This window comes from Phyllostomus hastatus, unplaced genomic scaffold, assembly GCF_019186645.2.
Source record: "Phyllostomus hastatus isolate PE091 unplaced genomic scaffold, TTU_PhHast_1.1 phas_contig_62, whole genome shotgun sequence".
NCBI lineage: Eukaryota > Metazoa > Chordata > Mammalia > Chiroptera > Phyllostomidae > Phyllostomus > Phyllostomus hastatus.
This window is the reverse complement of record NW_025333921.1, coordinates 19,711,507-19,726,998: the sequence shown is the minus strand read 5'-3', so window position 1 is coordinate 19,726,998 and position 15,492 is coordinate 19,711,507. Positions and strand designations below refer to the sequence as shown.

The window sequence follows — 15,492 nt, the reverse complement described above, 5'->3', positions numbered from 1 at the left end:
ACAGCCGTGTCTGTGGAGAGGGAATGCATGTTCCACTCTAATTCATGCATAGAAGCTCTGCGGGCATATGGTTATAGAAGACTGGGGTTTTGTTTTTGATAAAGTGTTCTATGACAGGGAGGGAGGGAGGGAGGGAGGGAGGGAGGGAGGGAGGAAGGAAGGAAGGAAGGAAGGAAGGAAGGAAGGAAGGAAGGAAGGAAGGAAGGAAAGAAGGAAAGAAGGAGGGGGGGGGGAGGGAGGAAGGAAGGAAGGAAGGAAGGGAGGGAGGGAGGGAGGGAGGGAGGAAAGAAGGGAGGAAGGGAGGGAGGGAGGGAGGAAGGAAGGAAGGAAGGAAGGGAGGGAGGGACGGAGGGAGGGAGGAAGGGAGGGACAAAGAAAGGCAGGCTTGAAAACCAATAAATTGCTTTGAGTTAAAACATACTGACAGCAGGGGAGATTCAGGTCAGACACAAAGAAGAACTTCCTGGCTTTCAGAGAATCCAGATCATAATATAACCAAGGACCCCCTAAAAGCTGTCCTTTCCCAGGTGGAGCATAGTCTGGGGGCCCAAAGGCAGGGAGTAAAACACAGTCCCAGCTATCTTCCAGCCAGTCCTGGAGGCCCAGCTTATCCTGCCCCCAAATCCCATTCCTACCCTCCTAAAGCCGAAAGGAACATTCCTAAGCATCCAGGTAGGCAAGAGCCTCATGGTACCACCTGCCTGCAAAGGCACCACGGCTGGGCTGAGACCCCTCCCCTGCTTCATTATCAGCCTCTGCATTCAAGGTGATCCTGGGTCCCACAGCCTGACTGATGAACTAGGTCATCAGATAATAACCATAGCCCCTGGGACCCTTTCACTTTTGCCCAACCTGTTTCCTGCAACTTGGTTTTCATTTTTCCTCCCCAGTCTTGGAGGTCCAGCTCCAGCACCACCACCTCTGGGAGCCTTTCTAACCATTGATTGCTGAGGCTCATAGCCTGGTCTGCCCTCATTCTGAGCCCCTGGACTGTATCTCTATGAGGTTACAGACCTTTCTTCCCCTACCCACACATGGCCTTTGTCTCCTGGTCATGACTTCCGTCAGTATGATGTTCAGCATGCACATACTCACACAGTGTTGCTCAGCGACCTGGCTCAGTGCCTAGCAGGAAGAGTATTCTCCTGCCCCTGAGACAGAAGTTCTGGGGAAAATCCCTAACTCAGGACACATAGCCTCTAGCTCCACCACCAGAGCAGAGCCTCTGGCCTGAGCCAGCCTGCTCTCTTGGGACTTAGAGGAGGCTGGGGAGAAGAGACCCACTTCCATTCCCATTTAAGAGCAACACTTCCCCACACACACACACCGCGGCCCCGTCCACCCCCACCCCCATATTTCAGGAGGGAAAACTATAAATATCAGTGGGCCGAGGATGCTGATTCCCATGACACCAACCCCTCCTTGTCCCTTCCCTCATGCACAGTGACTGAGACCGGCCCAGCTCTCCTGCAGCTGAAGGCCAGCCAGGCAGGCCTTGGGCCCAGACACACACATGCACACACACAACACTCTTCCTACCGTGGTCAGGGAAGGAACGAATCACCCTTTTTGGGCATCTCGGAGAAACTAGAAGTAAGCTCCTCTTCCACCCTCAGTTCTGACTCAGGCCCCACCTCCCCCCACTGAGAGTACTCAGCTCTGGAAACCTCCACAGGGCTGGAGGAGGAAGGAGGCCAAGCACCTAATGGTGGAGAACAGTGTTAGAGAGCCTATGGTTTAACTGCTGTCCTATGACTGGATGCATGACCTTGGGCAAGTGACTCGGCCCTTCTAAGCCTGTTTTCTCCTCTCTAAAATGGACGAATAATTCCTCCCTCCTCTGTTTGTTAAGGATGAAAGCCCTTTGCCTTGAATAAAGGCTTAGTAGGTAACTGCTCCTGAGACTGCTATTACTCTATTTCCATCTCCTTCCAGAATGCAGGAAGCCCTCACAAGATGAGGGCTCCTGCTTAGGAATCTTTCACAAAGGCCCGAGGTGGGGATTGGATGTGGTGACCCTGAGAGAAGGTCTGTGCAGGACAAAGTGACACAGACAAGAGGAGGTAGGCTTCTAACGGAGCTGTCAGCCAGCAACTGATAGCCTTCCCAGGACCCTTCAGAAAGGGGGATCAGGAGGGGGATATGCATCTGACAGACCACCGGGCAGAGACCCACACACCCCTCCCACTATGAGGAGAAGCAGAACAGCCCTCCCAGCTCCACCCCAAACCCTGACAGTCCCTGGATGGAGATCCCTGAGCTGGGGCACAACACAATCAATGTGAGCTGAACAAATGACCCCAGGACACTTGGACATGACCCAAGAGAAGATGAATGAATGGGGACAAATAGAGGACCAGGCACCAGAACCTCCTACATGATGGGGAGCCTAACCATCTGTGTTGTCCCCACCTGCCTGACCCTTGGAGCCGTTCTGGAGGTAGGTAGGGGCAGAAGGCCAGGGCCATGAGGTAGCTCAACTGCCAGAGTTGCCATGGGGCTGTTACTACCACTCATTAAGCAGTAGTGGCTACACAGTGGGAAGCAAAATGCAGACTGAAGGAGTGAGGGACCCTCTCTGCCCTGGGCTGTTTGGAGCCACTGGAGTGTTGGTGATGAATCCCTGGACGTGCAAGATCAGAGTTGGTAGAGGTAAGGGAAAGTGAGTCTCAGGACACGAGAAACCCAAGCAGGTGCTAGAGGGACAATCAGGATAAGAGTCTGGCCGGGGTCTGGGCCCCCAGCTCAAGATCCCCATGTGTGAATGTCCTCTGCCTTCAGCACTATAGGGTCGACTCTTCTCAACTGACCTTTGTGCAGAGCCCAGCTAGCTTCCCAGATGTGTGCTCATGCAATCCAGGTGCCAGCCACCGACTGAGGCTCCATTTCTGGGCATCTGGTGCCCACGTACTTCCAGCTGCCCATCTGGAGCCCAGCTGAGCCCCTCTATGGGCAGGTACAGTCGTCCCTCCTTCTCCCTGGGGGACATGTTCCAAGACACCCAGTGGATGCCTGAAACCACAGGTAGTATCAAACCCTATATATACTATATTCTTTCCTAAATGGTACACCCAGTTTTATTGTGCTTCACAGATATTGTGGTTGGTTTGTTTTACAAATTGAAATTTTGTGAAGACCCAGCATCAAACAAATCTATTGGTGTCATTTTTCATATCATGGGTAGCATTTTTTAGCAATGAAATATTTTTAATTAAGGTATATATACTTTTTCTAGACATAATGCTATTGCACACTTAGTAGACTATAATAGAGTGTAAACATAACCTTTATATGCATTGGGAAACAAAAAAGTTCCTATACCTCATTTTTTTTTTGCAATATTTGTTTCATTGTGGTGGTATAGATTCAAACCTTCAATACTTCCAAAGTATGCTTATACATACACACATTTTCACTTAAAGGAAACACTTTATACCTTTTCTTTTTTTTAAGATTTTATTTCTTTATTTTAGAGAGAAGGGAAGGGAGGGAGAAAGAGAGAGAGAAAAACATCAGTCAGTGCCTTTCATAGGCGTCCTAACTGGGGACCAAACCTGCAACCCAGGCATGTGTCTGACCAGGAATCTCCCAACCCAATGAGCCACAGCAGTCAGGCTGCACCACTAATCTTGCACTTCGGGGCCATTAAGTAAAGTAAGGGTGACGAACACAACAATCGATCTGATCATTGAGCCAGCTAAGTGATTAAGAGGTGGGGAACGTGTACAGCATGGAGAGGCTAGACAAAGGGATGACTTTTCATGCTACTCAGAATCGTGCACAGTTTAAAACTTATGAATTATTTCTGGAATTTCCATTTAATATTTTTGTATCACGGTTGACCACAGGTAACTAAAGCCACAGAAAGCAAAACCACAAATAAGGAGGGACTTCTGTACTCAGATGAGAGCCTGTCCCTCTAACTGTTGACAGCCCTGGGGCAGGGGAGATATAGGAACCTGAGCCAGCTATGTAGCTCTTATGTAAGATACCTGGACTGCTGCGTGGCATTGGGCAGACTTCTGTCCCTCTCTGGGCCTGTAGGTAGAATCTTCATTCTCCAAGGTCAGCTCTAAAATTCTGAACTCAAGCTTCTTAGGAACAGAACAGGGGACTCTGCTTCTGTCCAGAGAGAGCCAGAGGCTTGTTCTGGGCCACATAGCAATGTGTGATGGGCCTGGGAAGGGGCTGAGAGGCAGCCCAGCCCGCCAGAGCTCCCTGGCATTGGGAAACTACTTTCCTTTGTGGCACAGGGCCCTGGGGCTCTCCCAGAATGAGAGTAGTAGCTCTTCTCCATCCCCAGTTCCCATCTTCCACTCCCTGACCCCAGCCCCACCCTATCAAAAATAGACCCAGTCCACCCCACCTTGTACCAGCTAGACCCACCCAACCCCTCCAGAGCCAGATGAGTCATGGCTTGGAGATGCTTCTTTTTTTAACTGTCTGAGTCACCAGTTGTGGCTTTGGCTCCCTGAAACTTGCCCCAAGCTACAGCCCCCCAGTGGTCCAGCCTAGGAAGGGGTCAGAATAGAGGCTGGCAGCAGGTGTGAGCTCAGACTAGAGCCTATACCTGCATCCCTCCAGGCCTAGGATCTCACCCCCTAGCAATACAGAGCCCAGATCTGCCCCGGGTGCTCCCAGTGTTACCCTGCCCCATCTACCCAGGACAGTCATTCAGGGATCTTGGTGACAAAGCCCAACTGCATTGGCTATGCTTCTACAGAATTTCTTTGCCTCCAAACAGGCTTGGGCCTCCCACCCTGAGATTACAAGGAACAGAGGGCCTCTAGGTACTGGGCCCTGCGGGGTAGGTGTGGGCGTGGCCTGGCTTTCTGAGGTGAAGGCCATGGAGATGCCTGATTCCTGCCCTTCCTCACTGGATCCAACTCAGACTCTCACCACTCTGCCCAGAGCACCAGGAGGACTTTCTGTGGGTCAGAGGCCCCATTTCAAACCTTCCCTTGCTCCCTGTATATCCCCCTTCCACACACAGGGTCATCTGGACTACAGACCTCTTCCCCATCCTGTCTCTCTCTCTGTCTCTGTCAGCCCCCTCTCTCTGGCCTTGCTCTATTCCTCCCTTACCCAGTCCTGGTGGCAGTCCAAAGTGTTCCCTCTACACTGGGCACCTCCTCAACTCCTTCTTTGCTTTCCCAGTAGACATGACACACCTCACCTCCACCCATTCCCACAGGAACTCTGGGCCCCAGGGACCAATCCAGAGAGAAATTTTCCATCCTCCTCACCCAAGTCCCCTCCTTCCCCTGTCCCCAGCTGCAGCTACATCCTGTCCCAGGGAATGTCAAGATCCCACAAGGCACTTCCTTGGCCACTGAGAATGGGTGGGGTGGGGGGTAGGGAAGGCGTGGGAGGCCCCACCCCCAGCCCCCGTGGAGCCTGCACAGCCTCAGATTCCATCTATCTCCCGTCTGTGGCTATGGCCTCCAGCTATAAATAGGGGCTGTGATTCTATTTTCTTTAAAAATACGCACCAGACTGTGTCACCACAGGCCCAGAAAAGCACTCCCTGACTGGGCAGGGTAGGGACATTTTGTCCAATCCCCTGCCCCTGCGCACAGCAGAAAACTAGAAAGAAGCCTTGCAGGTGAGACAAGGTTGGGGGGAGCTGGTCAAGCCCTCCGGTGCAGCCCTTGCCAGCAATCCACAAGCGAATGTGGCTGCCCCTCCCGCTCTGCTGGGCCCTCCCTCTTCTCTTCCCATCTCCTTTCACCAAGCAGCCAGTCTTGTCCCAAGACTCACAGTGTTAATGGAAAGAGGTGACAGTGACATAAATCCCCAAGCCACAGCTGAGTACCTTTGCATTCCCAATGCAGAGGAGCTTTGGGCTGTGGGGAAGGGTGGGGAGAACTTTTCTGAAGGAGCATGAGGCCATTTCACAGGCAGAAAGGAAAGAAGTGCTCGCCAGATAAAAGGCCCTGAGCAGAGGCCAGGAGCTGGGACCTAACAGGTGTAGATGGAAAACAGCCCAAGGTCTGCTGAGGGTGGTAGGTGGGGTGTTTGAGGGAGGTGCACAGGAAAGCCTGTGGAGCAGGAGCGAGGCCACCCAGCACCAGGCATCAGTGCTGTGCGAGAGGGCTGGGGCTTGATCGTGAGGCCGTGGGGAGCCATTGGAGGCTTCCAGGCAAGAGAAGGATGATGGAGTAGTTTCCATTTTAGGTTAACTGTGGCTACTATGAGCAAAACAATGCGGAAAACTTATTAAGCCAGGCAAGGGATGGTGGCCTTGTGGGATAGCACAGAGGAGCAAGAGGGAGACAAGAATTTGAAGGAGAATTTAAGGGTAGGATGGGCAGACCATGAGGAGGGACAAGGAGAATGTCTGAAACAACATTTGGATTCCTGCCCAGAAATAGGTGGATGGTGAGGCCTTCACTGGATGGGGAGCAGGTTTGGGGAGAGATGACACTGACTCTGGCTTGAGATGGGTGGGCTTGGGTTTGAGGGCTCCTAGGGATGTTCCTGGTATTATAATGTCTAGGGGGCATTGGCAGGTGCCAGAGATAGAGATGGGGACCATAGCAAAGGGGTGGTGCCTAAGGCCAGGAAAGAGATGAACTAGGGAGTGTGGCAGGGTGGGCACGGCTCGGAGTTGTAGACAGACTTCGGGGGGGCGCGGTCTACAGAGTTAGTGGGGGTGCTAGGCAGGAACATGTGCCAGGAGGATTCAGGCCTATGGTGGGGAACTCAGTCTGGGGATCTCTGGGGCAACTGGTTAGCACAGAGGCCACTAGCAAGGACACTGAGGTTACCTGGTCTACCTTCCCAGGCCACACCTTCCAGCCAGCCTGCCACCAGTACAGGAGCTTCTGCTTTTCCAGTCTGCTATCAGCTCTGCCGATAGAAAATCATTTATATAGGCCAAATGCCACCTCCATTTGGTCCTCATATTTCCTTAGATACTGATGCTTCCTCTATCAGCACATGTGTATGGTTCTCCTGGATGACAGATGCCCTGGGCACAGGACACAGGCTCTGGGCTCTGTCCTTAAGAGCTTCCAATGTGGCCAGACCTGTGGTCCCTTAGGCCAGAGGTAGCTCTGCTGTAACCACTGTAGTGACCACATCTTTTCACCAGCCAGTTCCCACTGGCCTGGGTGGGCTGAGCTGGCCAGGGGCCAGGTGTTTGTGTCAGTCTCCCACCCTAGGTCCCTTTCCACAGATGGGAAAACTGAAGCCAGAGAGAGTATGGCAGCATGTGGCTCTGAGTGTGCGTGTGTGTGTGCACATGCGCACATGCATTGTGCGTGTATGTTGTAGGGTGAGGGGAGCTGTGTCCTCTGTTTCCCCCAGGTGTTCTGGACATGGGACCTCTGTCTGTGGGGCCATCCTACCTCCCTTTCCTATATTCAGATGGAAGAAGTAAGGCAGAGATACTGGTGGCTTCTCTAAGACACACAGCCTGTTGAGCACAAGCCAGGTCAAATTGATCCAGACCTCTGTCCAAACCAACAGTCATGGCTTCCACTGTCCCCCCATCCCAGCCCACACCCTCACTGTCTCCAAGCCCAGTCTGCCAGGCTCAGGGAGGCCCTGAGCCCTCTCTCCAACAGCCTGCCCTCAGCTGTTTCTCATCGATGGGCAGAGCAGAAGGGATTCTGCCAGAGGGGGGATGGCCCCTCAGGCTCCTGGGAGCAGGCTTCGCAACCCAGGTGGAACCCAAACCTCCCGCCACTCCAGCCTCTTCTCTGACCTCTAAGATCTCAATGGGCTGGTGGGTCAGGGAGAAACGTTCTTCAGGCCTGGCTCAGTTATCACTGTTTTTTGGAACATGCCATCTTCAGCCAGTCCTGGAGAAGGTCCCTCCCTGATCCACCAGGCCCCAAACCAGACCCTATCCGCTGGGAAGGCCAGCTGCCAAACCACTCATGGAAAGCCAACACTTCCCACTGCCTCACTCCCACCCTCTCCACCCTGCTCCCCACCCCCTCAACCCTGAAAGAAGGAGGCTTGAGGACAGAAGGGGAAAAAGTGTGTCTTCCCCAGGCAGGGGGCCAGTTCTCACACCCAGGCAGATGTTCCACTTCCAAGTTCCACATAACAACCAACACCCCCTTCTCTGTGCCATACCCTCCCTGAGACCCACAGCATCACACTCCACACTGCTCTTTAGGCCCTCACACAAGTAACTGCCCTCCTTGCCTCAGTTTCTACAGCTATAAAATGGGAGCAATCTCACAGGGACCCTGCTGGGGGTGGGAGGCTGGGCAGGCCCAACGCCAGGCCAGCTCTCTCACTCTTCTTTCCAGAACCACTACCTTAGCCTGGTCAACTGAGATGAGGGACCCATATTTCCTTCAGAGTCAGGAAAGCCAGGGGAAAGAGGATGTGAACAAGGGCCTAGAACTCCTTCTGTATAAGGAGGAAAGTACAAGGCAAGGAAAAGCCTCTCTGAATTGCTCCAAGCCACAAAAGTTCCACCCTTCCATGCCTGGAGCTTGGAGAACAGCAGCCTTCCACACACTCCACTGCTGGCCCTGCTTCCTCCTGCTCCAGCCTTCCAGCCTGTGTGAACACTGGGCTGCTTCTTCCAGATAAACCTCTCATTTCATTTCCTCTCTCACGTCCTCTGTGCCTCACGTGGTCCCAGGGTAGAGACACAGGGCAGAGAGCCCAAGGCACCAGCCCTGACCCATCAGCATCTGTGGACCAAGCTCAGCATCCCATCCCACTGGTTCCCTGCTTCCTCTCCAGGGGCACTCACCTTCCAGAGGGGGTCCCTAAATTGGACATGTTCCTCAGTATATGCCCAAAGCATGGGTGGCCTCCAGGTACTTGGTTAGAGGACCAGTAGCTGACATCAGTGACCAGGGTCAGGAAGCCATTGCTCTGCCCTTGTGTTTGGCCTGCAATCAAACACAAGGTCAAGTACCCTGAGATTGAGTCTTGTTGCTCAATAGTTCTCCAAGTGAGGAAAGACAGGGCCACTTTGACCACAGCTGAGGTCCTATAGTGTCAAGAGGTAGAGACAGTGGTCTGCCCACAAGCACAGGAGCCTAGTAGAGCCACACTCTACTAGGGCAAGCTCTTGCCTCCTGAGAGGGACAGGAACAACTGCTGTTTTAAGTTCCCCGTGGCACTGAACTAATCTGCTGTTGTTCCTATGGCCATGCCTTGTGGGTGCTGGCATGCCCTGCACTATGGACTCAATCAGGAAACCAGGATGTAGGTAGTGAGCACTGAGGATCTGCAGGCAGCCAGCCCTGGCAGGGGGTGAGTCTTCTTCAACTTGGCTCTTGCAACCCCGATGTCACCACTGCAGGCAGGTTACGTTGTACCTTTGGTCTGACACGAAGTCTGCCTTTGTAACTTTGCCCCTTGTTACCTTTGAAGGCAACAGGCATGGGGGAAAGTGTAAGTTTGGGAGGGCCAACCTTTGAACCTTGGGGGTGAGGGGCTGTAGGACATGCTGAGGGAAGGGCTGACACTTGAATAGACACAGTGACAGCTTCTCCCTTGCCCAGGAGTCCAGATAGATGTGGATGGCCAGGAAGGGCCATGGTCCAGTATTCAGAGCACCAAATCCTCCCTTGTCCTACACTCAAATCTACCATTACCTGCTGTGCAGTGCAGGGTCTGCACTGCCCTGAGGAACTGAGTCCTCATTCCAGTATGTTTGCTCTCCCAGCTCTGCAATCAGAGGGGACAGCATAGGGAGAGCCAGCCCCACCAAGTTGTAAATCAGAGGGAATTTTCACCCTACTTCTGCTTCCTCAGAGGTTCCCTGGCTTGGGGAACAGAGCACTGGGGATCTGGCATGAGGTCCAGAGAGCCTGGTGACCATAGGGAGGGCCCAGCTGCAGGGGAAGGGCACCTGGCCCATCCCTGCTCTCACACAGGGCCACTCACACACACATCTGCGAGGGAAAACAAAGAATCCTTCATCCTTGTCTTGGCCCTCCCAGAACACCCCACCCCTCAGCCCCTCAGACTCCCAGTCAGTGGGACTCTCCCAGTCTCACCCCTTCCTGCTCTGAGTCTGGAATCAGGATTTGTCACCACCGGTGACAAAAGCTATGGTGCAAGAGTCCACCTTCACCTAGAGCAGGAGCCCCTCCCTCCCCACTGGCCGGTGGTGCCTCTCCTCACCCTCCTCGACCCTGTCCACAGTAGCAGGCGCACTGCCCACATCCGGCCTTTTCTGTCTCTCACAGGTTTTTCCTCCTCCATCTCCCTCAGGCCTCAGTCTGGACCCCTAGGTTCAGTCTTTGTGGAGGGTCTTAATTTTCCATTCTCAGTTTTAATATCTTTCCCAGGCTGTCTTTTCCCAGGTCTGTTCTCCTTCTCTATCCCCATCACTCCAGTATTGTATTTGTGAATGAATGAATGAATTTACATTGTTCCACCCTCTCTTCCCTCCCATCTCGCAGTTTCTGCTCCATCTTGGCACTAATGTGTCCCTCTTCAACAGACACGTGTCCAGGTCTCCCACCAACCACCCTGACTGTGGGCCCAGGCAATCCCCACATGCCACCCTGCCCAGTAGCTCTGGGCTCCAAACTCTCCCTTATAAAGTCAGGCAGCAGCAGACACCAAGGAATGCTGCTGTTGCCCATGACTCATGCTGGCTGCAGGGCTGCTGGCTGCCTCCAGGCCACCAGGAATGCAGTTGGAGCTGGCACACCGGGATTGATTGCCAGGGAGGGGTGAGCTGGGGTGGGGGTTCCCAGACAGGTGGCAGGGCCAGGACTGCAGGTTTTCGAAGAAGTGGGAGCCAAGTCCCCCACTGTAGGCAGAGCTGCAGAGAACCCTGATAGTGTGGAACTCATTAAGCAGGAAGTGGGGATGCAGGGCTGACAGTGTGGAATTGATCCCCCGGGAAGTGGAGAACCAGGGATGAGGAGGCAAGAGGCCCAAGCCAGGCTCCCTAGACTGTTCTGGAACAAGAGTGATGCTCCCATCTACAGCTAGGATGAGGCAGAGGGAAGAAGGGAGGCAAAGACAAAGACAGGAGGAGATGAAGAAAAGCAGAGGAAGAGACAGGCAACAGGGTGACTGAGAGGCCAAGACAGAGACAAAGACAGATGGGACAGAGCCATGGAGACAGTCTGGCTAGCCCTAGGGGTTCTGAGAACTCAGAAGAAGCAGGGCCTGCAGCAGTCCCCACACAAGAAAGGCACCCATGTGTGAGACCTGCCCCTAGCTAGCCTGGGGTAGGGACCGCCTGATAGGTACATACTCTGCCCCTTGTCCCAAGAACCTGTTGACAGGCAGACAGTTGGGCATTATGATGAAAGTAAGCCTCGTGTTTGTGGTCCCCCAGGAGCAGGGACCAGGTTCCCATTCATAAACATCCTAGGAGTGCCCCCTAAGGAGCCAGAAGATACCCATGTAACCATGCTCTGCAAGAGGGAGGCTGACTTGCTAAGGGCCCATGTGAGAAGGGGGTTGGTAGGGAAGGACACAGGCTCTTTCTGTGTTCCCAGCCCTTGTCTTGGGAACAGGGATAGAGCCACCCAACCCTGGGCCCAGACAGCAGTGCCCTGTTCGTGGGCAGGAAGGGTGGGATGTTATGGGTCTTTTCCACCTTCAGTAAATGTCTCGGATGGATGGGCGCTGAGCAGGAGGGGCAGGAACCCTCCAGGAACACAGAGCTCCTTTCATGGAGCTGGCGCAGCCAAGTCATGGTGGGTAGGCACCAAGGGGCAAGACAGGCCTGGGCATAATCGCCGCTCTGTCCTGGCAGCTCCCAGCCCACACACGCACACATGCACAAACACACAGCCTTACATAAATCCTAAACACACCCAGCAGCCACCCACACACTTGCACACACGTGCAAATACACATCTCTGTAGCCCTGGACACTCACCTATATGTCTTTTTCCAGGCAGAGAAACCCATACCCAGGGGGCTCTTCCCATGCCTTCACTTATCTCCAGACCCTGTGGCCATCCTGCTCCCCCTATTCAGAAGGACTGGCACTGCCCAGGCAGCCCACAACATGAACTCTCTGCATACCCATATGCAGATGGGGGAGGGACCTCCATTAGTAATCCCCAGACAGAAGGAGGGAGGAGTGGGAAGGAGTACTCATTTCACAAAATGGTGAACTGGAGACCAGCACGCAGCCCTTCTCCAGCTGCTGCAGGCCTGAGCTGGTGTTTTGATGAAGTCCAGGGAAGATCTCCAGGCAGTGCTGATGCCTCCTCTCTTCCCCCACCACCCAACACCCCATCAGGCCACTAAGCTTGGCTTATGCATGTTCCCTTTCCCTCTATTCCTCTGTCTTCAACTTTCCAGACCCTCTATATTTCTGGCAGGCTCCCACTGTCCTTGCTATCCATTCTCCTCCCTCTCTGCTCCTCTACACCCCCGAGGAAGCCCTTGGGGATTGACCTCTAGTTCATTACTTCTTTTTTTTCATCCTCATTTGTGTACACAATAACTGATTTTAGAGAGAGAGGAAAGGGGGGAGAGAGAGAAAGAGATCAATGTGAGAAACTGATTGGTCCTAATGGTGAATAGAACCCACAACCTAGGCATGTGCCCTGACCAGAAATCGAACCTTCCACCTTTCAGTTTATGGAATAGCTCTCCAACCAACTAAACCACACTGGCCAGGGCTAGCTCATTACTTCTTTATCCTGCACCCCCTATCCATTCAAAGTCCCTTTCCCACTGCCCTCCCTCCAGGACAGAGTCTAGGTTCTTGCAATTGCAGCCCATCAGAGACAGTAAGAGAAACAGAAGGAGGCCAGGAAGTAGGGGTGGTGGGGGTGTAGGGGGCACTGTCAGAGTTTCCAAAACCCTGGCCAGCAAGGCCTCAGAAACCTCTGTTGCGGCAGGGTGGAGGGGCTGCCTGACCTATGCACTCCCAGCATAGCACAAGGCTGCTTGTATGAGTCCTTCCCCGCCTGGTCTCACTGGAAACAGCAGGGCCCAGCCCCTCAATGAGCCCATTCAGACTCTAGCCTTCTGGAAAGTACCTCTACTTCCTGCTGCCCTCCCACTTAGGCCTGGAAAACCAGGCCAAACTGGTCTGCTCTGAGGGCACTGGAGGCAAGTTGCTCAGTGGTTAGAGCCAGCCAACTACTTTAGTTCCTGCCTGGTCCAGAGCCCTGAACTTGGCCATGCTCAGAAGGTTTATATCCACCTTTAGCAAAAGGAAGCATGGATGGGTATGTGGGCTCAACTCCCATGCAGGACTCACTCCTTATGGGTGGCAGGCAAGTAAATGTTTAGCAACAGCCTCTCTGGGAGACAGGGAGCCCTAACTTGTCACATTGGCCTCTTTCCCTGGTATAAACATTCTCACTGGGCAACATCACCTGGCTCACAAAAATCTCTAAAAATTTACGATCACCTCTTGCCAGCTGCTGTGATCTCTGGCCCACCATGTTGGTGACTCTGTTCTGCAGGGACCACATGCCCCACCCTCTGCTCTGTAGCTGTGGCTGCCCTCAGTATAGCGTGCTGCATTTTATTCTAAAGAATCAGTGGTCTGCTTAGCTGGGTAGCTCGGTTAGAGCATCATCCTGATACACAAAGGTTGCAGGTTCAATAAATACCTGGTCAGGACACATACAGGAATCAACCAACGAATGCATAAATAAGAGGAACAACAACCTCTCTCCCTCTCTCTCTCTCTCTCTCTCTCTCTCTCTCTCTCCCTCCCTCTCTCCCCCCCCTTTCTCTCTAAAATCAATAAATAATTTTTTAAAAAAAGGAATCAATGTCCTTGCAGATAAGTCACCCCATAGGTGCCCAGCACCTGCCAGTCCCCTGGCATGTCCCTCACCAACACTGAGGTCTACCGGGCCTGCTGGACCATGAGGGCCAGATGGTTTTTCAGTTCTTATTTGACTCTTTTAGCTTCCAAACTAAGGCTCTGATGTTTCCAACAAGTGCTGGCAATGGAGATGATTAGAGGGCATTTGGACCCAGCCCAGGGAAGAGCCCCTCAGGTGGTGCTGGCTGCCTTAGGGCGTGCAAGCCTCAGACTCCTCCAGTGGCTACTTCCTCAGGCACATGTCAACTGACACAGGTTGGCCCAGGATGAGCAGGTATGTAGCTGGTGCCAGATCACCCCTATAAAAGCCATCAGCCTTTATTCACTCACACATGGTTTAAGGGAAGCCCAGTGGAGATGAATCATCTCTTTAACCCATTCCTGTCTGCCCTTCCCAGCCCTGGACATCTGCGGGACAGACTCAAAGTTATATTTGGCCCTAATCTCCACAAAGGAATAGACCAGAAATTGTGGCAGCTGGTTGGAGGTCGAGGGAGGTTAACTTTGGGAAAAGGCCTGGAAGGAGGTGTCAACTTAAAAAACGGAAGCGTCCCAGTATGAGACAAAAAGGACGCTGCACAGTGAGCTTTCTGCCTTGGGAGGCCCACTAGCCTGCCCAGCAGACCTTTAGCATCTCCTAGGCCTTGACTTTAATATCAGACCCAGGCTTGGAGAACCCAGCTGTTGTCATTCCTGGCTCCTTAGCCATGGTGGAAACAATGGGACCGGATCTGACTGCTCATCAGGGACCATTAATAGCTCTATAGCAGGATGCAACATGGAGTGATGTAGGAAGTTTTGGCCCATTTGGGGTCCAGCACTGCATGTGGCCTCCATCTGGCTTTAGAACATTTGTTCTTCACTGAACTCAGGCCAACAAGCTGCCTCTGCCACCCCCCAAAGGCAGCTGGGAGCATGGCCCAAGAGAGAAGCAAAGATGGGTGGGCTGCCTGACAACACCACCACCAGGCCTCAGCAATGGCCCCAGCCCACCTACAGAGGTAGGACAGAGCATGGAAAGCATGGCCAAAGTATAAGGGCACTTAGGAGAAGGAATCTGAGCTGGGGTCAGTTGGGTTCTTCTGGAACTCCAGTCCTGGGATCTGTGAACACCAGGCAGGTGATCATGCCAGTGATGGTTCCCATTGGGCCAGGGAGGAGCCAGACCCAGGATGGAGATTCTGCTGGAGTCCAGGGGAGGAGAGCCATTGTTGGCAGAGGCCCCTAGCCCCAGAAATCTCTGAAGAGGAGACCCAAGTTGCTTGGAATTGCTGGGTCTGGCCTTCTTCAGAGATAAGATCTAGGCTGGGCACCTTACAGCCACATGGAAAAACCATGAGGGTGTACCAGCATAAAACCCTTCCCTAAAGCCCACCTATCAACTCTGTAGTACCTCCCCTTCTCCAGGCAAGGGCCTGAGACTTAACCAAGACTCCTGCTCCCACACAGCCTCCTTCTTCGGTGAGAACCACCTGGAGGTGTTTGTGGCCACAGTTCTGACCAACATAGACCTACAGCTGCAGTTCTCCACATCCCAGCCTGAAGCCCTACTTCTTCTGGCAGCAGGCCCAGCCAACCACCTCCTCCTGCAGCTCTACTCTGGACACCTGCAGGTCAGTGACAGTTCCCTGCTGGACTCCAGCTTTCAATGGCCTGTAACCAGCTGTGTGACCTTGTGCAAGTAGTTCCCACCTTGGGGTCTCAAGTTCTCCACTGTGAGATGGACAACAGTATTCCAGAAG

The 15,492-nt window shown here is 53.3% G+C and overlaps 1 protein-coding gene across 2 annotated transcripts in view; it reads left to right on the top strand.

Annotated features, from left to right (window-relative positions):
• The window catches only part of CSPG4 (chondroitin sulfate proteoglycan 4), a 51,731-nt gene that overhangs the window by 4,621 nt on the left and 31,618 nt on the right, over positions 1 to 15,492 (top strand). Inside the window, exons 2-3 of one of the 2 annotated variants that reach the window (XM_045848544.1) lie at positions 13,834 to 14,024; positions 15,200 to 15,363. Coding sequence is in view for 1 of the 2 variants with exons in the window: in XM_045848543.1 (XP_045704499.1) it covers positions 15,200 to 15,363 (164 nt within the window). In the remaining variant the exon portion in view is untranslated. The remainder of the gene's footprint in view (positions 1 to 13,833; positions 14,025 to 15,199; positions 15,364 to 15,492) is intronic. The other variant, XM_045848543.1, reaches the window with a different exon arrangement.